Source organism: Poromitra crassiceps (assembly GCF_964638095.1).
Source record: "Poromitra crassiceps genome assembly, chromosome: 2".
Lineage (NCBI taxonomy): Eukaryota > Metazoa > Chordata > Actinopteri > Beryciformes > Melamphaidae > Poromitra > Poromitra crassiceps.
In genome coordinates this window covers 83,519,852-83,547,607 of record NC_139624.1, presented here as the reverse complement: position 1 = coordinate 83,547,607, position 27,756 = coordinate 83,519,852, and the positions used below count along the sequence as shown (strand labels likewise).

Genomic DNA, 27,756 nt, shown 5'->3' with positions numbered 1-27,756 from the left:
GCCGCCTGGCTCACACTTTTCCTTTCTCGTACATGTGTAATTTTTCTCACTCGTATTAAGCTGTGCCTGAGCACTGGGCCTGAGCACTGTGCCTGAGCACTGGGCCTGAGCACTGGGCCTGAGCACTGGGCCTGAGCACTGGGCCTGAGCACTGGGCCTGAGCACTGGGCCTGAGCACTGGGCCTGAACACTGTGCTTGAGCACTGGGCCTGAGCAGCCTGAGCACTGGGCCTGAGCCTGAGCATTGTGCCTGAGCACTGTGCCTGAGCCTGAGCATTGTGCCTGAGCACTGTGCCTGAGCACTGTGCCTGCCTGAGCACTGTGCCTGAGCATGAGCACTGGGCCTGAGCAGCCTGAGCACAGTGCCTGCCTGAGCACTGTGCCTGAGCAGCCTGAGCACTGGGCCTGAGCACTGTGCCTGAGCAGCCTGAGCACTGGGCCTGAGCAGCCTGAGCACTGGGCCTGAGCAGCCTGACTGGGCCTGAGCACTGGGCCTGAGCAGCCTGAGCACAGTGCCTGCCTGAGCACTGTGCCTGAGCACTGGGTCTGAGCACTGGGCCTGAGCACTGGGTCTGAGCACTGGGCCTGAGCACTGTGCTTGAGCACTGGGCCTGAGCAGCCTGAGCACTGGGCCTGAGCAGCCTGAGCACTGGGCCTGAGCACTGTGCTTGAGCACTGGGCCTGAGCAGCCTGAGCACTGTGCTTGAGCACTGGGTCTGAGCAGCCTGAGCACTGGGCCTGAGCACTGTGCTTGAGCACTGTGCTTGAGCACTGTCTGTTCCTCCTGCTACAGGAAGTGAGAGAGGCGTGTGTGTGCTTTCGACTGAGCATGTGTCAGACATGTGTATGGTGCAAGGAAGGAGCCTATCTTCACATGCTGCTGCTTACCCATGTTTACTGTCATCATCAGGAAGTGGCCCTGTTGAACTCGAGCACAGAGCTCAACTCCTCCGGCCCGGTAACGACTTCACCCTGAAAGACACAACAACACAGTTTCAACATCCTAATGTCCTCTGGAGAGAGAGTGGCGTCAGCGGAGGACCAAAATGCGAGACTCATTAGCCAATGAACAGCCAGGAATGGGTTTCGCGCTACTTTTGCATGCTAAAATAAAGCTGATAATGTACAATTTGATTCAAGGGATGATAACCCCTTTCAGAGTACATTACACAAACTGTCTATTTTGCTGCAACTCGACAGTGCTGCTTAATCCAGGACCTTACTTCCTGGAACTCTTGAGAGTAAAAAACTGGTCCATTGGAGTGAATGGAGATGTCAGAACTCTTCTATTATACGGCTCTGCAACATCCATGTACTGAGCCATTTTCCTTAAGCATTGTGCATCATACTGTAACAGCAGCACAGGAGCCGGGGATCGAACCCGGGTCTGTCATTCCAAAGTGCAACACGTTAACCAGTCGACCAAAGGGACAATCACAATGCACTGTGCAGTTTGTACTTCAAGACCGGGTCGTTACAATACTTTAGAACACGGCTCTCTTGAATACTCGATTCTGATTGGCCAATCAACAAGATTCACCGGTCATTATTTCTCGACAACCGACCGCTGCTCTGCCACACCTGGATTAATCAGTTGATAAGAGCCTTTTGTCAGCAGACACTACTAATTAGGCCAACCAGTTGCAGCTGTGGTGTCTTGTGTGCCAATTACGAATGAAACCGCTTTGTCGTTGAAAACGCTATTAAAAAATCTATTTGAATAATTATTTTTGTCAGATTATTGAATGATTTAGTTGTAGGCCGTGTTCTAAGCGGGATAATGTATAGTGAGCCGGTGATTACTGGAAATAATGACCTTCAGGTGAATCATTAAGGCCGACGCGCAATCATTCACCTGTCGGTCATTATTTCCCCCGTAATCACCGCCTCACTATACATTATCCCTTACATAAAGCAGGGGCACTCAATTAAAAAGAGGTCCAGTTAGAGAAAATGTCCTCAAGCAAAGGTCCGGAACATTGTAACGTAGCTTACGCTATGATTTCAGTGCCATTGAACTCAATGATTGAAGTAGCCTAATGGTACAATGTCTGTATGTAGTCAACAACTGACTGTTAAATCTAAATAAACATCAACAATGCTTATTTACAGTTTTCATATTTAACTGGATTAATTATACATAACTAGCCTACTATAATAAATAAATGATCTTTTCTCATTTCAAGTAAAATAATGCATTTAAAAATAACATACAACAGAGCGCTTTGGAAAAATGTGCATCTTAAAATGAAGTGCTTTAATTTAAGAGAAATAAGTTTCCCCTTTTCTTCACTCCATTTCACATTTAACACTCAGCCAACAAACAACCTTTTCTCTTGAGAGAAGTGAGCTCCCTATCTATCTATCTACGGTATCTATCTATCTATCTATCTATCTATCTGTCTATCTGTCTGTCTGTCTGTCTGTCTGTCTGTCTGTCGATCATCCTCGCATGCTGTTGCGTTGGGCAGTGAGTGTGCCCTGGTGTGTGTATGTGTGTTTGCTCATGTGTGGCACTTCCATAGACAGGTCAGCATCGCACCGCACTTCACACGAGACATACTGGTTTTAATATGCCCGTAAGAACAATGAATGGACATGTAAGAGTGGTTTCTTTTGAGCACAGTCACACCATGTGAAATTACTATCTCTCGCCTCGCCTCCCCTCCGTCCGTGTGTCACACTCTCGCAGCACCACTCGAAGCAACAGAGAGAAACGATCGCTTATTTGATTGGCCGAGTAGCATCACGTGTGATGATTTACAGCGCGTGCATTGGTCTGTGAGCTTCCTGGCAGATAAACCAGTAGTACCGTAAATACTATAAAAGCATGTGCCGGTTAAAATAGAAACGCTCCGTGAAAATGTAAGTTATCAATGATTTGTAGGTTATAGGGCTCGGTCCGGATAGGACGGTGTCTCGGTCCGGATGCGGACCGGAGTCCGGACTTTGAGGATCGCCGCTATAAAGCAAGGAATCTCTCTATGTGAGTGAGTGTGTCAATGTGTGTGTCCTTCGATCTACTTCACACTTGTCCAGGTGTGTTACTGGGGACCAAAGGACGTACAGTGTCGGATTTGGCGCAATTTGGACAGGTTCAATATATTTTTTTTCCATATTTTATTTTGGATTTTTCATAACAATAACAAGACAAAGAAACATGCTCAGACACACACATATACACACACAAAAACAAACCAACAAAACATAAGGTGGACAGGTTCAATATTAACACGTTCACTGCCGTTGGCGAGTCAACTCGTCAAGCAAAAAAGTTTTTTTTTTTTGACGGTGGGACGTTGATCTAACCCTTTTACATCTCCTATAAAAATATGGGAGCCACCGAACGTGTACAACCCATTCCACCGACCCACTAAGTGGCGACAGTGCTCTCCAGACTATTGGAAGCCGAGCCAAAACTGCAGGGAAAAGCGTGAGGAAGCCATTCTCATACTGTAGGCGAAAACGCTTTCGCGCTGGAGCACAACGGTGGCGCACAACGGTGGGGGGTTCCAAAAATAGACTGGGTGGAACACACTTTGAAACACGCAGCATAAAGCCCAGAATCGCAAAAGCTTCATCAAAGCTCTCAACCGAAACCCCAAGAAACGAGCGAGCCCATCCAGACTCGCCCGACGAGGGGCAGCCAGGCAGCACAGACAACAGAAACTCGCTTGTGACACGCCCGCTGCAGCCACGGAGGGAGGAGGACAACACACACGGAGGGAGGAGTTTGAAGGAGAGGGGGGTTTCCTGCTGTTATGGAGGAAATTACTGTTCAAAACTATTGTTTAGATGTCTGGCGTCTTAAAATCTCCAAAAATAAATGGTTAAAGTGACTGTTCTATCGAATTTCACAAAAAGGCATTTTTCTCACCTTTCATTTTCAGACGCTGAAACCATGCTGTATTCAACTGCTAATGTCTACATAACTACTAACTCTACAAACTAACTCTTTTAGACAGAGAAAGCACACATTCTATTACGGTAGTTCTTTTGAGATATTTTGTGTTCACAAAATCCTAACAGAAAAGAATCCTCGGCTCTTGAAAGATGAGCCAGAATCCTCAAAAAAAAACCTTGGCAGAAGCTACCTACAGTAAAAAATCAATTGTGTTAATCAACTTTGAATAAACAAGCGAACAGCGCTTTGTGCAGAAGCGGGGGCGAACGGGCACTGCACTAGTTGCTGTGATTGCTCACAAGTGGAGTGACACAACAGGACACAGGTGGCAGTTTCAACACAAAGCCTTTCCCCCCATCAGTGCTACTACGACTTCTGTGTTCAACAGGGTGTGGAGACTAATAGCAGCAGCAGCACAGCCCAGTGCTGCCAGCAGGTGATGCTTTTAACTCCATCTCGCTGCAGGGCCACATTCAGGGGGGAACCCAGCTGTCTCTCTATTACAATTCTGGGAAAGGCGAAGCAGCGCGGGCGGAGGAAGTGCTCGGCGCTCGTTGGGCGGTGGAGAAGCCTCGTCGTCACCCTTGAGATGCAGCGCGCGGCACGGAGGCAGGCGTGGGTGTCTGTCTGCCTGCCAGCCTCAGCTAAAGACCACAGACAAGCTGCCTGCCAGCCTCAGCTAAAGACCACAGACAAGCCACTTCAAACACAAACACTGAGATTTCTTTATGCATTAGCGCGGCTAGCGCTAAGGAGAAAAGCCGTTCAGAAGAGAGTCTTAGGACGACTCCCTGACAGCAGCTTTCTGTTTCACTGATGATAGTAGGCTCTGTCTCACACAGCAAGGGACAGAAGGAAGGCAACATACAATACCTTCTTTCGCAGAGTAAAACAATTCTCAAAAGTATATCTCCCATGCATGCAACTCTAAATCCATACTACTGGCCATTGAGAAATATCAGTAGTAACAACCCCCCCCCCCCCCCCACACACACACACACACACACACACACTGTAATAATAGTAGTTATCTTCTTTCCTTTTTTTTTGCTTTAAGTTTATTTGCTATACAAATGAACTTGACTTGACTTGACTTTTTGTTTTCTTTGAATAGAGCAATAGAATAAGGGATAGTCTAAAAACTGGTGTGCTGGTTGGAGGCCTGCATGCTGCTGCTACCCAAGGGGTTCCAAGCCACTGGACCATCTAAGGCTAGTCTGATTTGACACAGGGGAGGTGCAGGTTTCAGAAAGCCAAAACAAAGACCTTTTTTAACGCTACCTGGAACTGGATTTTCAGAAGAAGAAAAAAATAAAGCAACCAAAATAAAGTAACAATGCTGGCAAAACCTGCCTATTTCCACCTGATTATATCTAGGTAAGGAAGGTTCTGACCCTATTAACGGGCAGTATAAGAAAAACACCAACAGGAGATTAACTGTTCAGGGACATGAAGTCCACAGTTGTGTTTGGTTTATTCAAGCAGATAGAATGAAAAGAAAAACAGAGTTTGCATATGTTCTGCATTATGCACACATGATGTAGCAGAGAGAAAGGCGTCGCTGCATGGTGACGTCTCTGGACCTCTCGAATATCTCCGCCCGCCCGGGACATTTTAATACTTTCAGATTTTTCCTCTCTCTCTTTTTCTTCATTTTGTATGGGTTTTGTATGGAGTTTATTTGCGGATCTATTATTGATTTTTATGCATACACTGTTACCTTCAATAATGCTTCACAAGCTTTCAAAACTATTATGGAGATAGATAGCAGAGTGTCAATAGGTTCTCTTATATTTAGTAGATAATAAATAGTAGAGGAACATCGTTTTATTGCACTTCACATTTTATATCATGAAATCTTTAAATGTCTCAATTTTGCCCATATGCCAATTCTATGAGTCAATTGACTATTAATTGTGCAGGGCTGTAGAAAGACAGCTCAGATAAGAGGGAGTGTGCAGCACATCAGTTTGAAGGGGAGGTAAAGGCATATGAATTCATGCTAGGCTTGTGGAAAAACACACACACACAGTAAGCACAGTAAGCTCAGCATAAAATCGACAATGGTTGAGTCCAGACACGTAATAATTGGAATGTACTTCAATATAAATAGAAAGAAAATGTTGTTATGAAGTAAGAAGTGAGGGGGGATATACTTGTAATGATACAGTAGCAGAAATATCAACATTAAACGCTTTAGAAAGAGAAAATAAAGAGCCTCCAGAGAGACTAACGCCACCGCTTCCCCACATACTTTCTCTACACTTTCTCTTCAGGCGTCATTTTGTTTTTGCTTGCAGTCTCCTCTGTGTGTGTGTGTGTGTGTGTGTGTGTGTGTGTGTGTGTGTGTGTGTGTGTGTGTGTGTGTGTGTGTGTGCGTGCGCGCGTGTGTCCGTGTGTGTGTGTGTGTGTGTGTGTGTGTGTGTGTGTGTGTGTGTGTGTGTGTGTGTGTGTGTGTGTGTGTGTGCGCGCGCGCGTGTGTCCGTGTGTGTGTGCGTGTGTGTGTGTGTGTGTGTGTGGTCTGATTGTGTTTTTAAAGCTTGCAGTTGCACCATGATGTTTTTGGGGCCAAAACACATAGAGCACAGAGAGCTGCTCCAGCCTGTCTGTAGCAACACAGAGTTGCTGTGTGTCAGCTTTCCTTAGAAGCAGCAAAGACCTCCAGCAGAGCCATGCAGCCTCTACACTAGGGGTGGGGGAAAAAATCGATACACCATAGTATCGCGATATTTTGCCTGACGATATTGTATCAATATTGCAAAAAAATAAAAAATAAAAATTGCAGGCCATGCCAGGCCACCGGGCTACTATAAACTTTAGTTCCAAGGCCAGCAGTAAACAAACGGTAGCATATTTTCATTTTGTTTTAACAGTAACAGTTTTGTCATAACAGTAATTTACAAATTCCCCAGTTACTGAATGGGCTGCACAAGATGTTTTGTGTAAGTGAAGTTGCATTGTTCAAAAACTACCTAAGTACAGTAGTCCACACACACATCCAGTTAAGGTGGACTGTAAGTAGACTGTAACAAACAGTTCAGTTTGTCAGGTGCATGCAACTATGACATGACTTTATGAAAGTTGTTGGTCTGTCTACTTGACAATGTTGCTGCAATAAAATGGTTGAAGTCAGATGTACAGACTGAAGCATTGTTCTTATATAAACCAGATGTTGACATAGTATTCCTTTGGTGACATCATTTGCAGTTGAAAAAGTAAGAAATCGAAATATATTGAAATATCGCAATATTCAATATATCGCAATATTCAATATATCGCAATATCGGCGATATCGCAATATCGCAATGCTATCGTATCGTGACTCAAGTATCGTTTTAGTATCGTATCGTGGGCATCTGGTGATTCCCAACCCTACTCTACACACACAGTCACACGGTGTCAACACATCACTGATACGTACTATCTATAAACATACAGTACACTATAGTCGGTTTTCACCAGAGTGCAACCCCACAGCACTTCCTTTTTCTCAGCAATCGGCAAACTGCAGAAATATTCACTCGACATCGTTACTTTTGTTTTCGCCGCTCAGCTGTATAGACGGTTTTCACGGAATGGTCAGTCCTGCACTTGAATGTTTTTTTTTCTTTTATGTCCATAACAAACACTGCAACAGGAAGTGAGCGGCGAGTGGAAGTGAGTTTTTGTTGTCAAGTTAAAACCGTCTATACGAGGGATCAGCCCAGCAGCATTTTGGTAAACAAACCACGTCACTGGGTGGCAACGGCAATGGAACCCTATGGAGCGTGAGCTTTGGGAGGCTTGAGTGTCTGACTCTAGCCGGCTGACTCTCTTTACATTTTAAAAACTGCGACAGTTCACACAACTTTAACACGACATGCATAATATTATACATCAAACTCTTGAGCTACTTCTGCTCTCACTCAGAATGACAAAATATAAGCGATGTGATGTATAGTTTTTGAGATATTAATGTTTGTTTGGCACAACTCATACTAATAACTGCCGCGGGGTTCCGCATTTCTGGGTGGCAAGTGACGTCACGCTGATCCGTCCTATCCACCTTATTTTTGAATGCCCCACTGTAAAAAAGAATCGTGGGTACAAGGTCTGGTTTAGCGTGACTCATTGTTGCCGCGACCCGAATTATAAACCGGAAGCTGGAGTCCGTTATAAAAGTTATAAATATAGTCACGTTATAAACAACTAACCAACGCTGGAGGTCCGTATGGAAACTCGAAATGTGTGTTACTCGAAATGGTTAAAAGTTAAATCAATTTGGTGGCGTTTTACTGCCATGTAACATAGCTAGCTAGCCGCTAACATTAGCCACAGTTAGTAGCCGACTACCCACAATGCATTACGTTATCCCAGCACCCGAAAGTAGAGCAGAATGGCTCTGCTGTAAAAGGGTAAAATCCTCTAGACGTGTTTTTTGTCGGGGGCTGGGGATTATCTAAATTGGTTACACCGGAAATAGAACCCATAGTTAACGTAAGGCAAAATGGCCGCCAAAAATAAGGTGGATAGGACTGGAAACCTCCAACTTTAAACCACAAATACACAGTTTGGGACAAAATGCTTTAAGTATGACCACTCTTTGAGAACAGCATGCTCCAACTGACTGAAATGACAAATGGGTTTAGCGTTAGTAAATTTTGAATAATAGGATAATAAGAACTACACATCTGATTGAATGCACTGTTTTCCATCATCTCTAAAAGCTTATGCTGAAATGGTTGGAATTTGTTCTTTAGACATATATAAATAATGTCTACTGTTACAACCCAGGCAGCTCAAGGAAGTAACACAAGGAGGGAGTCACACACCAAAATAAAACAATAATTTATTACCTAAAACCTTAACTAAGGACTAAACAACACTAAATACTACAAACCTAAAGAACAGAACAAAACTGTGCACACAGGTGGAGTGAGAGAAATAATGATCTGCAGGCTTTTAAAGCATAAGGAGCGCACCGGGCCCAGGTGCACCCAATCAGCCTAACGACCCCAACCACCAGGCTCCTGCAAGACAGGGCCAGGAGAAGAGATTGGGGGGGCGCGCCGTCACACTATTTATATGAATTTCCTTCTAAAGCCTTTGCCTTTCATCAGCGAATAGGGCAGCTACTACAAAAAATGTAAAATAAGAGTTTTGATTTGTTTAACTTGGTCGCTGCATGATTACAAATGTTATTTGACAGTTTTGATGTCTTAATAATGTTATTATGCCAACATGTGAAAAGTAGTTAAAAAGAGAGGGATAGAAGAAATGTGTGTGTCCAATTCAACTTTGCCTGGTGTGAGTGCACCAAATACAACATCACTGTGTACTGTGTACGATGTATTTTTGTACCACTGATATAGCTTTAATATGGTCACACTGAAGCCCTGTATATAGCTTTGAGATGGTCACACTGAAGCCCTGTATATAGCTTTGATATGGTCACACTGAAGCCCTGTATCAGGCTGTGCTAGTACGGTGCTTCTGACCACACATGACACAGCCAGCCACAAAAGACAGGTGGTCTTCTTCTATCACCACTTTGCCAAGGCTACACACACACACACACACACACACACACACACACACACACACACACACACGCACACACACGTGCACACGAACACGCACGGGAAGGGTATAGCCCCTGTCTTATGCCAGCAAGTCACCAGATGGCCCATCTGTTTAGGCCCTCTGCCCAGCATGATGCCAGGCTAGTGGTGCCCACTGATCGCCAGCCCAATTCTCCAAACAATTGGTGGCAGGTGGGCAGTGTGACAGCCCCCCTCATTGGAGATCAAATGCTAATGGCCACTACTCTTGTTGCTCTGCAGCTACATCTCCTCCAGGAAAAGACTCTCTCTCCATAGTAGATCATTTCTGAGGAACCTCGTGGGACAGCATAAACACTACGCACATCCAGAAGTACCTCTCACATTCTGACGTGCCTCACTGTCAAGTATGAATAACATCACCGACTAGACCAGCCTTTCACTGTCAAGTATGAATAACATCACCGACTGGACCAACGTTTCACTGTCAAGTATGAATAACATCACCGACTGGACCAACGTTTCACTGTCAGTGTCAAGTATGAATAACATCACCGACTGGACCAACGTTTCACTGTCAGTGTCAAGTATGAATAACATCACCGACTGGACCAACGTTTCACTGTCAAGTATGAATAACATCACCGACTGGACCAACGTTTCACTGTCAAGTATGAATAACATCACCGACTGGACCAACGTTTCACTGTCAGTGTCAAGTATGAATAACATCACCGACTGGACCAACGTTTCACTGTCAAGTATGAATAACATCACCGACTGGACCAGCGTTTCACTGTCAAGTATGAATAACATCACCGACTGGACCAACGTTTCACTGTCAGTGTCAAGTATGAATAACATCACCGACTGGACCAACGTTTCACTGTCAGTGTCAAGTATGAATAACATCACCGACTGGACCAGCCTTTCACTGTCAAGTATGAATAACATCACCGACTGGACCAACGTTTCACTGTCAAGTATGAATAACATCACCGACTGGACCAACGTTTCACTGTCAGTGTCAAGTATGAATAACATCACCGACTGGACCAACGTTTCACTGTCAGTGTCAAGTATGAATAACATCACCGACTGGACCAGCCTTTCACTGTCAAGTATGAATAACATCACCGACTGGACCAGCCTTTCACTGTCAAGTATGAATAACATCACCGACTGGACCAACGTTTCACTGTCAGTGTCAAGTATGAATAACATCACCGACTGGACCAACGTTTCACTGTCAGTGTCAAGTATGAATAACATCACCGACTGGACCAGCCTTTCACTGTCAAGTATGAATAACATCACCGACTGGACCAGCCTTTCACTGTCAAGTATGAATAACATCACCGACTGGACCAACGTTTCACTGTCAAGTATGAATAACATCACCGACTGGACCAACGTTTCACTGTCAAGTATGAATAACATCACCGACTGGACCAACGTTTCACTGTCAAGTATGAATAACATCACCGACTGGACCAACGTTTCACTGTCAAGTATGAATAACATCACCGACTGGACCAACGTTTCACTGTCAAGTATGAATAACATCACCGACTGGACCAACGTTTCACTGTCAGTGTCAAGTATGAATAACATCACCGACTGGACCAACGTTTCACTGTCAGTGTCAAGTATGAATAACATCACCGACTGGACCAACGTTTCACTGTCAAGTATGAATAACATCACCGACTGGACCAACGTTTCACTGTCAAGTATGAATAACATCACCGACTGGACCAACGTTTCACTGTCAGTGTCAAGTATGAATAACATCACCGACTGGACCAACGTTTCACTGTCAAGTATGAATAACATCACCGACTGGACCAGCGTTTCACTGTCAAGTATGAATAACATCACCGACTGGACCAACGTTTCACTGTCAGTGTCAAGTATGAATAACATCACCGACTGGACCAACGTTTCACTGTCAGTGTCAAGTATGAATAACATCACCGACTGGACCAGCCTTTCACTGTCAAGTATGAATAACATCACCGACTGGACCAACGTTTCACTGTCAAGTATGAATAACATCACCGACTGGACCAACGTTTCACTGTCAGTGTCAAGTATGAATAACATCACCGACTGGACCAACGTTTCACTGTCAGTGTCAAGTATGAATAACATCACCGACTGGACCAGCCTTTCACTGTCAAGTATGAATAACATCACCGACTGGACCAGCCTTTCACTGTCAAGTATGAATAACATCACCGACTGGACCAACGTTTCACTGTCAGTGTCAAGTATGAATAACATCACCGACTGGACCAACGTTTCACTGTCAGTGTCAAGTATGAATAACATCACCGACTGGACCAGCCTTTCACTGTCAAGTATGAATAACATCACCGACTGGACCAGCCTGTCACTGTCAAGTATGAATAACATCACCGACTGGACCAACGTTTCACTGTCAAGTATGAATAACATCACCGACTGGACCAACGTTTCACTGTCAAGTATGAATAACATCACCGACTGGACCAACGTTTCACTGTCAAGTATGAATAACATCACCGACTGGACCAACGTTTCACTGTCAAGTATGAATAACATCACCGACTGGACCAACGTTTCACTGTCAAGTATGAATAACATCACCGACTGGACCAGCGTTTCACTGTCAAGTATGAATAACATCACCGACTGGACCAACGTTTCACTGTCAGTGTCAAGTATGAATAACATCACCGACTGGACCAACGTTTCACTGTCAGTGTCAAGTATGAATAACATCACCGACTGGACCAGCCTTTCACTGTCAAGTATGAATAACATCACCGACTGGACCAACGTTTCACTGTCAAGTATGAATAACATCACCGACTGGACCAACGTTTCACTGTCAGTGTCAAGTATGAATAACATCACCGACTGGACCAACGTTTCACTGTCAGTGTCAAGTATGAATAACATCACCGACTGGACCAACGTTTCACTGTCAAGTATGAATAACATCACCGACTGGACCAGCCTTTCACTGTCAAGTATGAATAACATCACCGACTGGACCAGCCTTTCACTGTCAAGTATGAATAACATCACCGACTGGACCAACGTTTCACTGTCAGTGTCAAGTATGAATAACATCACCGACTGGACCAACGTTTCACTGTCAAGTATGAATAACATCACCGACTGGACCAGCCTTTCACTGTCAAGTATGAATAACATCACCGACTGGACCAGCCTTTCACTGTCAAGTATGAATAACATCACCGACTGGACCAACGTTTCACTGTCAGTGTCAAGTATGAATAACATCACCGACTGGACCAACGTTTCACTGTCAAGTATGAATAACATCACCGACTGGACCAACGTTTCACTGTCAAGTATGAATAACATCACCGACTGGACCAACGTTTCACTGTCAAGTATGAATAACATCACCGACTGGACCAACGTTTCACTGTCAAGTATGAATAACATCACCGACTGGACCAGCGTTTCAGTGGAAAAAGCCTCTCCTTTGTCACAGTACACGCAGTGTGCCAAAATGACAGAGAAAGCTAATTAAAGAGAGGACAGCAGAGGAGGGGCTTTCAGAGAAGCGTGATGAGCCAGATGAAGCAGAGGCCTGCTCTACACACCACACTTTGATTTTTAATGGAATGATTGAGGAGTCACAGCCAAGGTTGTCCAGTGCACGCAAGCACACACACACACACAACACACAGACACACACGCAAGCACACACACACACACAACACACAGACACACACGCAAGCACACACACACACAACACACAGACACACACGCAAGCACACACACACACACAACACACAGACACACACGCAAGCACACACACACACGCACAGACACACACGCACACACACACACACACACATACACACACACAACACACAGACACACACGCAAGCACACACACACACACACACACGCATAGACACACGCGCACACGCACACACACGCGCACACACACACATACACACACACACACACGCACGCTTCTTTCAGCTGTGTTACATCACTATCACTCCCTCACCAAGTCAACAGTGGAGCGCTGGCTGTGGCTCTCGGAGGGTAATTCCCCCTCTTGTAAAGCCAGACTAGAGAGAGGCGGAGGAGGAGGGGCTGCTCCCCAGCTGCCTGGTGGCCTGATCAGTATGACCTCATGTCTGACATCACTCTCGTGGAGCCCCGAGGAAATCGCCATTTCAGAGGTCAAGCTGGAAGCTTTGCAACATGCTTGCTGGACTCTCTGGGTTCCAGTCTCCCAACAGAGCTTGTCTGCAGCAGCCAGCAAACGTCCACACAGGGAAGCACAGAGATCAATAGGTGGAGAGGAACAGACAGGTGTGGGAGTTTGATCAATGAGCCCATACTCAGGAGTAATGGAAACGTACAAAGCTCATAGCAGTAGTTCTGAATCCAAAGCAGGTTTTGCAAGTTCTCATTCAATATATACACCATGGTTTGAATGGTTCCCTCTCTGGCTGAAGGAGTGAAAATCATTCAAATCTGCTGCTGTAGATGCTATCACATACATACAAAACGCATCACGGCCCAAATCGTGACATCATTAAGAAACATTGAGTTGGTCACAATACCCGGTAGGCTGTCTGGATAGCAACACGGACAGGAAGCCAAGGGTGATTTGTGGTGCGTGGGTTGCTTAGGTGACTTGCTCTGTTAAAAAGGTCAGCAGCGGGGGCCTCCCGTCTCCCGGGCCGTGCTGCGGCCACCCCACACATGAGTCAGCCGGGTTGCGCTGGCACATTCTGGGAAGTGAGACAACATCTCCTCTTGCACACTGGGCCTGCAGTAAGGATGCAGCGCGGGGGGGAGGGGCTTCTAAAAGCGGGAGGGCTGGGTGGAGCAACGAGTGTGTGTGTGTGTGTGTGTGTGTGTGTGTGTGTGTGTGTGTGTGTGTGTGTGTGTGTGTGTGTGTGTGTGTGACTTGACTTTGTTTATAGGACTGGGCAATTGCCTTTAATATCCACTTAGTCATTACAGTATATCCACATTACTGATGATTATCAGAAATATGATTGTGTACATATTTTGTGAAAGCACCAATAGTTATCCCTATCGACTCAGGTATTTGATCAAAAATACTGTGATATTTGATTTAGTCCATATCGCCCAGCCCTATTTGTTTACATACATAATTTCTCTCAAACAGACATGTTGTTAGACCCCAATGACTATATTGAATAAGTGTACTATCTTCAAAGACATTCGGAAACTCTTAAATAAATGTATTTATTTATTTATTTTTACAGGGCTACAATTTTAACATATCCAGCTTGGAGAGGATTTGGAATTTGATTGAATTTGATTGACAGCCCTCTGCCTCTACCACACAATATTGTGTATACTAACTACCGTACTTAATTCCGTGCTTGTGGTGTGGCATGTTCGTACGTGTGCTTGAAAATCATGTGATACTGTGTTTTTGTTGTTGTACGAGAACCAGCTTTGCTCACTAGCGCTACTAGTGGCCGAAGAACTGGTCCCCACTGACTTCAAGTTGTTTTGGAGAAGGATGCCATGGAGTTGTTGTGCTGGTAGCCTCCCTGTGTGTTATATGGACACACTTCACCTGTGTTTCAACTGGCATCAGGGTGAGTAGATGATGACTTTCAGGTTTGGATGAACTATTACTCCATCGAGTATCTGAAGGTGGAACTTCCACCTCTCATTTGGCACCAGTGTTGGGCAAGTTACTTTAAAAATGTAATATACTACATATTACTAGTTACTTTCATTTGAAAGTAATACGTTACTCTACAATATTACTCTGTGTACTTTTGCATTACTTTCACCAAAATAACAGCAGTAGCAGAATGACATCACTGCCCGGAACCATCCCGAAAAATAATTTCAACCATCTTGAAGTCAGTGTAAACCGTCCAAAAGATTGTAATTGTTATCCTTTTCCTTTGTTATTGTCATGTATAGTGGTTATTTTCATAAGAACCCACAATTTGATTAGGAAATGATTGTGTCTTTATTTAAATACGTGCTTTGATGATTTTTTTTTAACTCAATTTGTAACTTGTGTTACTTCTTACTTGACAAAGTAACTGGTATAATATTACTGAAATCCTATTTGTAATAAGTTATATTACTGAGTTACTGCCAAAAGTAATATAATATGTTACTTTTGTAATGAGTTACCCCCCAACACTGTTTGGCACCAAATCTACCCTTTAGTTCTATTAGAGGAGCTTTCAATTTGATGCACCTAATTTGCACCTTTGTGCCTGTATAGTCTCAATGCCTGCGCAATTAGACAAGAGCACTGGGATGCCAAGTACCGAGGGGAACGGAATCTTTTCATTTGAAGAAAGCGCCAGTGATTTATATCAGTTTGATTTTACCCTGTGAAATCCTGGGGAGAAAGTGAGTCTGTGGGGGAATCTGGCTGGGCGTAAAGTAACAGCATTTGTTGAAAGGGGGCCAAAGACAGCAGAGAGAGAGGGATGTGTCGTAGCGTCGCCGACATTAACTCAATCCACTGGTAACAATCAGACATGAGTGGAGTGTAAGAAGATATTCCTCGGTTGAAGTGACGGCTCTATATAGCTAAGAGATAAAGTAGATCTGTCTGCCACTCTCATCCACACAATGCCGGCTATAAATAGCCAGATGATGGAGTTTCTCTCCTGCTGTCCTGAATGCATCAACTCCCTGGCTCAAGAGAAGCATATTTCCCCCAGATAGGAATCTAAGCACCATCTGTAAAGTAAGCTGTCTTTTCCATTATGCCGTGACACGCTATTACAAGCACATTCATTCATTGTGTTTCTCCACCCAAACGCAGCCATGCAGAGACAGCTCATAGACTTAAACCTATTCCACCAGACAGAATGTCAAACAGCTGTGGTTCAGGGGAAGGCATGAAGGTATTTCTACTTTGCCACCGAGCCATTTATCCGTGAAGTGTCTCCCGGTTCTGGTTGTTTGATACACAAGAAGCCGAGTGAGTAGCACAAGAAGCCGAGTGAGTATGACAAAAAAATACATATGAATTATTCTTATTTTTTTTACAATTTAACAAGAGTCCTTCTTGACGATTTCATCCAACCTGCTCCAATCAACTGCTTCTTATTTCCTATTTGAGCATGTGAACTTCCAACAAGCCAGAAACAAAGAGGATACGTGGCCTGAATGTTTATGCATGAGTCCATTCTAGCGGTGTTTTGTCTGTCTGCCCTTGCAGCCTCTGGCTCTGCTGCTGATGGCATTGTCCTGACGGTCAGACTGGCCGTGCAGACAAAGCTCAATCAGGACAACTTCCTCTCTTGCTTTATGAAAGGGAGGGGGCAGAAACACACAGGACAGACCAGGGGTCATATCCACTAACATTCTGAGAGTCCTCTCAGACACCTCTTAACCTGACTCCGCCAGATGGGGCGGTAGAGAGCTCTTATCTTAGCCTACAATTCCTTTGCGAGGAGTGATTTAGGCATGGAATAGACAAGAAGTGTTACAGTGAGGAGGTGTGGTGGTTGCCCACGCTGCTACTCTAGGTGTGATGCTCTCTTTTGGATGCTGTCTGGTTGATGTTGATGAAGAAAAATCAACATGCCTCCTTGTCATCCAGAATGCATTATACTATTCAAGATAGGCTGCTTGGACAAAATCTTTGAAACCCATCTGAACAGTACTTTGTAATGCTTGTACAGTTCCCACAGGCTGACACATTATGCCTTGGGTGAATGCACTAATGTTATTATTATACTTTGCTAATTGGATGTTAAGATTTGGTGAAAATGGACCAAGACTTAGTAGTAGTAGTAGAATCTATAGACTATTGGCAAATCTATATGAATATGATTTTTGAATGAGAGTATATTGCCGATGATGTGGACGTGTTCAGACAGTACATAGCTATTGTTGTGTTGGTGCACGTTGCACACGTCCAGTGGGAGTTAAACAGGCTGCGTCACAATATGAATCTGTGAAGGAGCTGCGATTGTTTTTTTCTGATTGTGTGATTGTTTGTGTGATTGATCTATTATGTGGTTGCATAAACCTAAATTATCACTGCTGCACTGTTTGCCTTTTGCTAAATACCTTATCATTGTGATGACTTTATAACAATACTATTAATTTGTCTTTTCTGTGTCTTTCAGCCATTTCCTCCTCTCCTTAATAAAAAACTACAGTAAGCTCCAAAAAGTCCTCCTCTTGACTCTTCAACAGTTTTCCATCTTAGAAGCTCGCAAACAAACAACAAACAAACAAACGCCTATTAGAAAGAACGTCTTTGTTGTCTGACATTCTATGATATATAAAGTATCTTCGTGAAGCTAGTTAGAGAGGGTTGGAGTCTCCTCAGACCTTACGACAGACTGGACGTGTTTTCTAAAGTAACCAGGCAACTTCTCAACAGGCCTGTGAGGGAACAGTCAGTCTGCCTGTGTGAGTCATGCTGAACTTTGACCCACAGCCCCTCTGGTCAGTGGGCGTCTGGTGGCCTGGCCAGGCTTCTGTGAATCCAGTATGCTGCTGATAGCTGGCTGATATTCTTTCTGACACACACAAAAACACGGGCTAATCGGGCTAATGCTGTTACCATAGATACCAGCTCCTAAACACTTCCTCTCCTCCGAGTACTCGCTCCTCGCTGAGAGGACGGCGTTGAGGGAGAAGAGGTCACGCTCCCTGTAGAATCAGATACTCACATGATTACTTGTGTGGAAAGCCAAAATGAAATTGTAGTGAAAGTTGACAGCAGGACATTAAGGAGAGTTATAAGATGACTCCACTTTCCCATGTGTGGGCTAAAACCTACAAGCCTGCATGAGCCAAGTCTGCGGCGCACCAGATACTGTAACTCAAACACTCTTTTCAAGAATAACAAGATAGACTATGAATGTCTTACTCCGCTCAACTCAAGGCTCAAGCCCGCTTTTTTCATAGCCTTTTATCAAAATGCCCTGAAATGATAGTCTCGAATCTCTCTGTCAGCAAACCAGAGAATATTATTGACCTTGCAGCACAACTTGGCCTGTGAAACATGAAGCCGGGCCTGTGAGAGGAGCGATAAACTCTGCTTTCTTCATCCCCCCCAACAAAACAGAATCAGAAACCGTTGCTTCCGTCTCTGGTTGGCATTTACTGTGGGATCCCGCGCCGCTATCAGCCAAATGGATTGTTTTGCTTGAGGCACACCAACCATATCTGTGGGCAGTTTCCACTTTGACAGTTTGACTCGCACTCCCTCCTGGTGCACCAATGGCCAGCTTCAAGGCTATTTCTGAGCCCCTGGGGCATTGCCAACGTGCTGATAAAGCCATCCATCAGACTGCTGCGCCGGCTCCTGTGAGTGCAGTTCATAACTGATCTGATTTGATGCACATCATGGGCTCATTAAAATCTAATTTGGTGGACTGTTTCAGAGGTGCGCTATCCCAAGACAAGAGGCTGAGCCCTGGGTAAAGTTCACCAGGATCCCCCACCTCTTTCATGCTAAAAATGGCCTCCAAGTACAGTAGGGGGGGGCAAGAGCAAACATAAGACGGATTCTTCTGGACAAGGGGTGAGGATTCCTCCTTCCAATGAAAACACTGGTACTTGACCACAACCTCTGCTCTGAATCACAAGGTCTGGACCACTGGCAGCAAAGAGAGGAAGAGGAAACATTTCTCACAGAGCAGGGATGAGTCCAGGCACATAACTACAATGACTACTTTCCACAATCTCACTCTTGAGGTCCTGAAAAGCAATTTATATTTGATTGAAAACAACAGCAGCATGCACCAGTATTAAATCCTTGTGAAATGTCACCAAGAACAGCCCATCTATAGAATTGTTTTGCACTGGTAGTAACCACTCACAATGAAGTGCAAACCATTCCTCTGAGCAAAACATTGCATGGCATGGCAAGGCAACAATGAGTGATGTGTGGACCTGCACTTCAAAGCCCAGATTGTATTATGATCATGTTTGAGAAACACTTTGAAAACTGTGATGAAAATCATTTTGGGGTTATCTAGGCAACACTTTACACTTGCTAGAAGAACCGTGCAATAAGGTTATGAATAAACATCTTGCACATGACAGTGTGTTTCATTTAGAATAACAGTTTCAACCTCAAATGATAAAATAAGATTTGCATTGCATGGGGAAGTCTATTTTACTGTAGTATTCAATTTGACAGGCATGACTACTAGCTAAATCAAAGTCTAAACGAAATGTTGTGCAAAAAAACAAATAGAAATGGCTGATATGACCACTGAGATGATGTCGATGGATGACTCTTACCTTGTTTTCTGTGTGTCCCCATTCTTTAGGAAACACTAGACGTGGCTGCACACTCTAAATGTGATTAAACACTGCAAATGCTCAAAGCTGAAGCACAGGAAGAGCCGCAAAAAAATACAGGCGATGCAATGCAAACCTTCCCAAAACAGTAGGCTAATATCCGGAAACTGCGCTCAGTTATGGAGCAGAAATTACAAAACACAGGATGGCTCCAGGCTGCCAAAACACTCTCTGCTCCTCGGTGCAGCCAGTATAATCCAGGGGCGACGGTCGTGTTTACTGAAGAGAGAAGATTGCAATGGCTGTTCTGGTTCAGTAAAGTTTTTCCCCCTCTCACGGTACGTGCACATCTACAATGGCAAATTCGCTTTTCCGCTGTGTCGCAGCGTTTTGTGGGCGTGCAAACCAGCTTCCAGCTTGGAGCTGTAGCCTGTAGAAACGTTGTACACAGGAGGGTGCGGGGAGGAAATGTGTAGGAAGAGCTGTCATTGGGTAGCTTCAACGAAAGGTCCCGCCCTAGTCCCGCCCCGCGAGCGTGAAGCCGCTCGGAGAGAAGCCGCCTCTAGTCTGCGACAGTGAAACGCTGAAACGCTGGGGGCGGTTCCAGCGCGATGTTGAAATGGACCAATCAGAATCGAGAATACAGCAAGACAGCCTATCAAGATGCAGCGTCAAAGCGGCTTTTTCAGCAGGCAAGCCGCTGTGCCATTGTAGATGTGCACGTACCGTCAGCCGTTTACCATGCGCTTTGCTTGTCGCTCACCTCCACACTACACTGGAGAGTTTTTCCGTGGAGCTGTGGCTCTGACGTCAGGAATAACGTGAGCTCCAGGAAGTGGTGACGCTCGCTCGGCCGTGTTGGAGGTTGGAGCCATGGGTTGGAGCGTTTGCTTTCCAACCCTGCAGGATCTATACTGCCCCCCTCTGGACACCCGCGGCAATTACAGCAAGGGGTGGGAGGTCCAGCATTCTGTTTTTTACAACAAAATGGTCAAATTAATTATTCTATTCTATTCTATTCTATTCTATTCTAACTGCAAAACATGATGCCTTATCAAGTTTCCCTTACGATTTTTTTAATATAAATAAATAAAAGGTACCATGTAGTCGACCCGGTGCGTCCGTCACACGAAGTAGTTTGTCCCTCGGCGCTTCCTGTCCATTTGATCAAAACAAGGAACTGTGGGATCAAATTGGTTTGACAGCATACACACGATACACACAGCTGTACACCTGTGCATGTAACGTTAGTAAACAAGTGCGAGTACAGTACCGTTAAGCCAGTTTCGTCCGCCTCAAGACTAGCTACATTAAATATTTGGTTGTTGTGTAGCGCAAACAATAATGCACAGAGTAAAAACTATCTTTGGCCATTTGTCGCCATCAAATACTTTTGAACCTAGACACAATCTGTCAAGAAACGACTGTGGAGCGGCTGCAGGCGCCAGTCCAGATGACATAGTTATTGTCCATGGGCTGAGAACAGCCATTGGGAAAGCTAAAAGGGGAGCATTTAAGGTAAAGTTGGTGATGCTTGTAGAGTAGACTGAACGAGGGACTATCTGAAAGAAAGGCTGCTTCTCAAAGCAGGTGTAACCAATACCATTAATGGTGGTTCCATTCCATTTTTAGGGGTGTTCCAAGACCCGCATTGATGTCATTGGTTAAACCTGTTTTACCACATCAAAACGGCTGCTGTGAAAAGGGCCTATACAACAACTGTGCTGCTTTGTAGGTTAATTCTTCTCCATGCTCCTGTCTGTCTCACTCAGGACACCACGCCTGACGAGATGCTGAGTGCGGTGATGGCAGCAGTCCTGACAGATGTGGGCTTGTCACCCAGTAAGCTGGGAGACGTCTGTGTGGGTGAGGATGACTTCAACTTAATCAAGCCTGATCAGGAGGGTTTGTATCAAAGTGTTACTCTGTAGTAAGTAGCCTACAGTGTGTGTGTGTGTGTGTGTGTGTGTGTGTGTGTGTGTGTGTGTGTATAGCCTGTTGTTATGGTGTTTAAGCCTAGTAATTTCAGAAAGAGGATAGCACGTGGTTCAATAGTGGGGTCCAGGGACCACAAGGGGTCCTTGAGGGGACTCCAGGAGGCCACAGCAAATTAATTAATTGTTAAACTTCACCATACAAGAAGTTTGCACAATTACAAAATGTAGAAGAATGAGTTGTTATCATAGTTTCACTGTTATCTCTAATACAGAATAGATAATTATGGATTCTGGACAAAATCATATCTGACAATAAAAAATATTTTCAGATTTGGGTTCTCAACAAATGGGGCTTGTGGCCCTAATGTGGAGTAAAGTAGGGATCCATGATATAAAAAAGGTTGAGAATCACAGTACTACAGTATACTGCAACAATCATTTTATGATGACTATAATTAACTACATTATTGTTTTTTATCGACTGTAGTAGATTATAGCAGTGGTTCCCAAAGGGGGGTGTCGCGAGATGATTTCCTGAATGTGTGAAATTGGCCTAAAGAATATGTGAACTACAAAATGTGTTAGATACAATTTACAAACTATTAAAAAAGAGCACATTTTAACCCTATTTGTTTGTTTTGTTTACGAAATGTGCACCGCTTGTATGCTTCAACCACCTCCGGAGATAGTGGGGGTCACGAGCCTCTGCCACCGTTATTTTGGAGGTCGGGGGCTGAAAAGTTTGGGAACCCTTGGATTATAGTATTCTGAAGTTGTTGTTTTTTGTATGTTCATTTGAATTAAAAAATGCTATTTCATGCATTCTACCTTCATGTTCCTCTGTAGGTAATGTGCTGCAGCCTGGGGCAGGGGCTCTGATGGCCAGAATAGCACACTTTCTCAGGTTAGAGTTTCACACAGTGATAAGTAACATCTCCCTGTAAAGGTAATGGTTTCACCCATCATGTTTCTGACTGCTGTATACTGTATCATTCCAGTGGCTTTCCAGACTCTGTGCCTGTCTATACTGTGAACAGACAGTGCTCCTCTGGGCTACAGGCACTGTTTAACATAGCAGGTAACAACGTTAATGCCTCAGTAATCACAGGCACACGCCCACTGTATATTTCACCCACTTTTCCTCTGTCCGTGTCGTTTCTACAGGAGCCATTAGGAGCGGGTCTATTGACATTGGACTGGCCTGTGGGTGAGTAGGGAGTCAACCTGTCACCTTTTTGATGCAGCTGAGGCCGCAGTAACCATGTTTATGTGTTTCTGTGTCTGGTGGCAGTGTGGAGAGCATGTCACTGCGATCAATTGGAAGCCCGGGCGATGTGAGCTCCAGGCTCATGGACAATGACAAGGCCAGGGACTGTATCATTCCTATGGGGTGAGACCTCCGCTGCAGATGATGTCACGAAACTACCTGGTGGTTACAGCTGGGCGATGTATATCAAATAATATAATATGATAATATATCATAAGAATACGGTATATATAATATTGTGATATGAGACTAGATATCGTCTGGGGTTTTGATTGTAATATTGTGTAATAACTTAAATGTCTCTTATTCCTGGTCTTAAAGGCTGCAGTACAGTAAAGTGAATTTTATTCGCCTGTTCTGGCAGAGTAAAATTAATAGCACTGATTGGCTTTATCTGCTCTTTATATCTGTATTACTTATTATTATTACTACGATCTTTACACATTTTCTACATTTCCTTGTGTGTAAATATCTTCTGAAAGCACAAATAATCATCCCCAAATTATTGTAACTATCAATATCAAGGTACCGTATTCAGTGTCTAAAATATTGTGATATTTGATTTTGTCAACATTGCCCAGCCCTATTGGTGGATGGGGAGATGTAGCGTAGAGTTTTCCTGTACTTTATGTATTGAGTGTTGTATCTATCTTCAATGCATTTAGCATCATTTGAAAAGCATCACACGGCCGAGCTAGCATTATATAGGCTTGGCTACAACAGATATACAAGAGTCCTACCTGTGTAGACTCGACAATGGGGACAAGCAAAATATAATGGTAACACCGGGGAGTTCATTCCCTCCTCTTTTGAAGCGTATTAAACCAGGCTATCAGAATAACAAATGCTGCACTTGGCCCCGGCATTGCTTTCTTCAGATTAGTTCCACACAGCACTTTTATTGTGATCAGACATGCCCTTGCTCTGTATAAGACTGCTAAAGTGCAATGAATATCAATTGGACATTTGCATCTCTCTGTGGATTTGCCATGCTTGTCGATGAACACCACCACAGGCAGCTGTTATGAACAATAACAGTCACTCTGTGTGTGTGTGTGTGTGTGTGTGTGTGTGTGTGTGTGTGTGTGTGTGTGTGTGTGTGTGTGTGTGTGTGGCTTTTTTGCAGCCTCACCTCAGAGAATGTGGCAGAGCGATTTGGGGTCTCCAGAGAAAAGCAGGATGCCTTTGCTCTCAGTTCTCAGCAAAAGTAATCAAGCTGTCCACACAGTTATGATGTCCCACCATCATTCTCATGATAACATCTGTGTGTCTGTGTCAGTTATGATGTCCCACCATCATGGTCATGGTAACATCTGTGTGTCTGTCTGCATATCAACACATTCTTGTGAACACACAGTAGATGACTGAAACGTCATTCTTACACCACAGGTTCCGCCTGTAGAGCAGATGATTAGATTTTGGAGCGCCTTGCTGCATAATAATAATAATAAGAGGAGGAAACATTCTTGAAAGTAACTCCTTAATACTTTAAGATAAGGAGTTCATGTATATGAAAACAGATTATGTTGACATACTGTAGACATATTTGCTAATTAATTAGCCTAATTAGTGTCCTCATTAGCATAACGATTTCCGTTCAATATAATATCATGGGGATTATGGCGGGACGTTAGGCAGCTCAAGTGCATCTTACTAAGTGGCATCATGTATAATACACTCGTCCCACCTGGGCTTTCCAACAGAGCGAGCAAGGCACAGAACACAGGGCTGTTTGATCAGGAGATCGTTCCTGTCACCACCAAGTTTGTGGACGACGAGGGGAAAGAGCGCACTGTGACAGTCAGCAGGGACGACGGGGTTCGACCTGGAACAACACTGGCAGGACTGACCAAACTCCGAGCGGCCTTCAAACCTGATGGCAGCACCACAGCAGGTCTGTCTCTAACTGGCAGTTCACCATGCTATTGCAGATACATTGACCTCTCACAGTCATAATAATAATAATTGATTGGATTTATATAGCACCTTTTAAGACACTCAAAGCGCTTCACATATCAGGGGAGGGAGGCAGGGAGGGAACTCAACTCCTCTACCACCGATGTGTACTGTAGCAGCCACCCGGGTGATGCACGGTAGCCAGTTTGCGCCAGAACGCTCACCACACATCAGCATCACGGTGGAGAGTTGAAGACTCAATGTGCCGATTAAGTAACAAGGGATGATTAGGTGGCCATGATGGAAGGAAGGCCTAATTTGGGAATAGCAGGGCACTGGGGTTACACCCCTACTCTTGCAAAGAGTGCCGATGGGATCTTTAATGATCACAGAGAGTCAGGACCTTGGTTTAACATCTCATCCAAAGGATGATGCTCACTCATAGGACTGAGTCCCTGTCTCTGCCCTGGGGCATTGGGGAGATTATTCATGAGACCAGAGGGATGAGCACCTCCTACTGGTCCTCCAACTCCAGTCTCCCATCAGAGGAGTATCCTAGGCCAGACCTGCTTAGCTTCCCCAGGAAAGACCGTATGTACTGTAATGGTGCTGACAAAGTAGACAGTGGATACTAACACAGATACACACACACATGTCCTAGGGAACTCCAGTCAGGTGAGTGACGGAGCAGCAGCGGTGCTGGTTGGTCGCAGGTCTGCAGTTGAGGCTTGTGGTCTGCCCGTCCTGGGGGTCCTGAGGGCCAGTGCAGTGGTGGGGGTTCCCCCTGATGTGATGGGGATTGGACCAGCCTTTGCTATCCCTGCAGCACTGGAGCAAGCTGGTAAGATGCGTGTGTGTGTACACATTTCTCTGTTTATGTTTACAATTTTGTGTCTATTTTTGATCTTTATTTTTTGCTTAAAGGTCTAAGTAAATCAATTTCCCCCTCAGGGCTGACTGTGGCTGATATTGACGTGTTTGAAATCAATGAAGCCTTTGCCAGTCAGGTGAGCTCCACAGGAATACACTGAGGGGGGGGGGGGGTGCTGATGGATTTCCTATCCAGTCCTATTTAATCCTGACTTGTCTTTATCTGTCAAACTGCCTACAACAGAATTGTCACAAGGTTTTCTCTCATGTCGTGTATGTGTGTTTGTTGATGTGTGTTTATTGATGTGTGTATGTTGATGTGTGTTTATTGATGTGTGTATGTTGATGTGTGTTTGTTGATGTGTGTGTGTGTTGATGTGTGTCAGGCTGTGTATTGTGTGGAGAAGCTGGGAATCCCGATGGAGAAGGTGAATCCTAATGGAGGGGCCATCGCTCTGGGTCATCCTCTAGGCTGCACTGGAGCGCGGCAGGTGGTGACGCTGCTTAATGAGCTCAAACGCAGAGGCAGAAGGTTAGTGTGCAAGTTCACACGCACACAACTGTTCTTAATTTGTGAGTCAAATCCTCCGTCATTTTATTAAAACCCTCTAGCAAAAGAGCATCCAATGTCAACGATCGAACATGCTTTCTTTCTTTTTCTTAGCATCTGTTGTTTGTCTGCAGGGCCTATGGCGTGGTGTCCATGTGCATTGGGACAGGAATGGGAGCGGCTGCTGTCTTTGAATATCCTGGACTGTAGGAGATGAGAAATCATGAAGCCTTGTTGCTACGATTACAGCGTGACATGAAGCACTTCGAAGCACCACTAACCAAAAATGATTTGATTGGTTGGTTAATAGTGAACGTTTTGTAGGGAAACTGCACTTCATTGTTGGCAACTCCTTGCAATAGTGATTACCACTAACAGTCTGTATACTGTATTTTACTGCCACTAAGCTAATGCTACAGTACCTTAGGTCAGTGGTTCTCAAACTCTTTCACGTCAAGGACCCCTAAACGGACACAAATTAGACCACGAACCCCTATTTGATAAGACTTTGTCCCAGGGCCCCCATCTGATAAGACTTCTGCTGTGCCCGCTTGCTGGCATACATTCTGTCAGTGTTACTTATAAATAAATTACCCCCCTTTTTGCTGGGGAGCCCCTGGAACCCCCTCAAGGACCCCTGGGGGCCCCCTAGACCCCACTTTGAGAACCACTGCCTTTGGTGTTAATCATTCTACAGAAGAATATACATTTCAAATGACAGGTGATTAATTTTAAGTGCCTTCAACTTCCTATAGCATAGCAATCCACTTTAACAGCATAAATCATGCATTAATATGTAAAGATATGCACTTTGACTATAATTGAGCGAGGATCTTTTGAATATGCACAGCATGTTCATAGCAGCATCTGGGAGTGGGGACCAATCCAAGATAGAGCTTTTGTTCTGTTTGCAAATGCATTTGATCTAATGATAGTCTGTCACTGTGCTCTGAAACTGACTTTTTAACAATTGCAGAACTTTGCTAAACTGGGCTGCGAAATGAATTGTTACAATGCATTTTTTTCTAATGGAGAACCGGCAATGTCCATAATTCACGGTTCTTGTAAAGTACATCAATAGTTTTATGCTTAATAAAATGACAATTAGACCTAAGTTCATTAGTATCTTTATTGACATTTACATTGACATTTCAGCCTGTACATGGACGACCTGTCAAGGCAGTTGAGAGGTTGTAGAACAGGGTGCATAATGGGTAACACCTTAATCAACCATTTCATGTACGCTGATGATCTGGCCATTATATCTCCCAGTAGTGCAGGGTTCCAACAGCTTCTCAACATATGCTCAGACTATGGGGTCAAGTTTGACATCAAGTATAATGCCAAAAAGAGTGTAATAATGATATGTAGGACCAAGGCGGATCAACATCTTAATTTCCCAGGTTTCTATTTGTCTGGTAAAACCCTGTCTGTGTGTACCAATGTAAAATATCTAGGCCACATCATCAATGATAAGATGGAGGATGATGCTGACATGCTTAGACAGAGAAGAATGCTAT

The 27,756-nt window shown here is 44.4% G+C and overlaps 2 protein-coding genes across 3 annotated transcripts in view; one reads left to right on the top strand and one right to left on the bottom strand.

The window, feature by feature from the left end:
* Window positions 1–20,046, bottom strand: part of map3k22 (mitogen-activated protein kinase kinase kinase 22) — a 76,701-nt gene extending 56,655 nt beyond the window's left edge. Inside the window, 2 exon segments of the mRNA XM_083655064.1 lie at window positions 889–972; window positions 19,717–20,046. Of these exon segments, the coding sequence (XP_083511190.1) occupies window positions 889–907 (19 nt within the window). The 5' untranslated portion in view covers window positions 908–972; window positions 19,717–20,046.
* Window positions 20,047–20,934: 888 nt separating this feature from the next.
* Window positions 20,935–27,338, top strand: acaa1 (acetyl-CoA acyltransferase 1). 2 transcript variants are annotated; one of them, XM_083655125.1, is made up of 12 exons: window positions 20,935–21,234; window positions 21,489–21,582; window positions 22,500–22,557; window positions 22,652–22,731; window positions 22,818–22,860; window positions 22,945–23,043; window positions 24,047–24,127; window positions 24,624–24,814; window positions 25,478–25,657; window positions 25,768–25,823; window positions 26,073–26,218; window positions 26,371–27,338. In XM_083655125.1, the coding sequence occupies exons 1-12, from the start codon at window positions 21,061–21,063 to the stop codon at window positions 26,444–26,446; spliced, it is 1,278 nt and encodes a 425-aa protein (XP_083511251.1). In that variant the 5' UTR covers window positions 20,935–21,060; the 3' UTR covers window positions 26,447–27,338. The 2 variants fall into 2 exon arrangements, with proteins under 2 accessions (XP_083511251.1, XP_083511250.1); XM_083655124.1 differs by having other exon boundaries at window positions 21,489–21,621.
* Window positions 27,339–27,756: the final 418 nt, after the last annotated feature.

Excerpts from the sequence above, each read along its gene's own strand:
- acaa1 (XM_083655124.1), top strand. The coding sequence starts at position 21,061 with ATGCACAGAGTAAAAACTATCTTTGGCCATTTGTCGCCATCAAATACT. Across the intron at positions 22,558-22,651 it reads AGAATAGCACACTTTCTCAG|TGGCTTTCCAGACTCTGTGC; the intron begins GTTAGAGTTTCA and ends GTATCATTCCAG. Across the intron at positions 25,824-26,072 it reads ATGAAGCCTTTGCCAGTCAG|GCTGTGTATTGTGTGGAGAA; the intron begins GTGAGCTCCACA and ends GATGTGTGTCAG.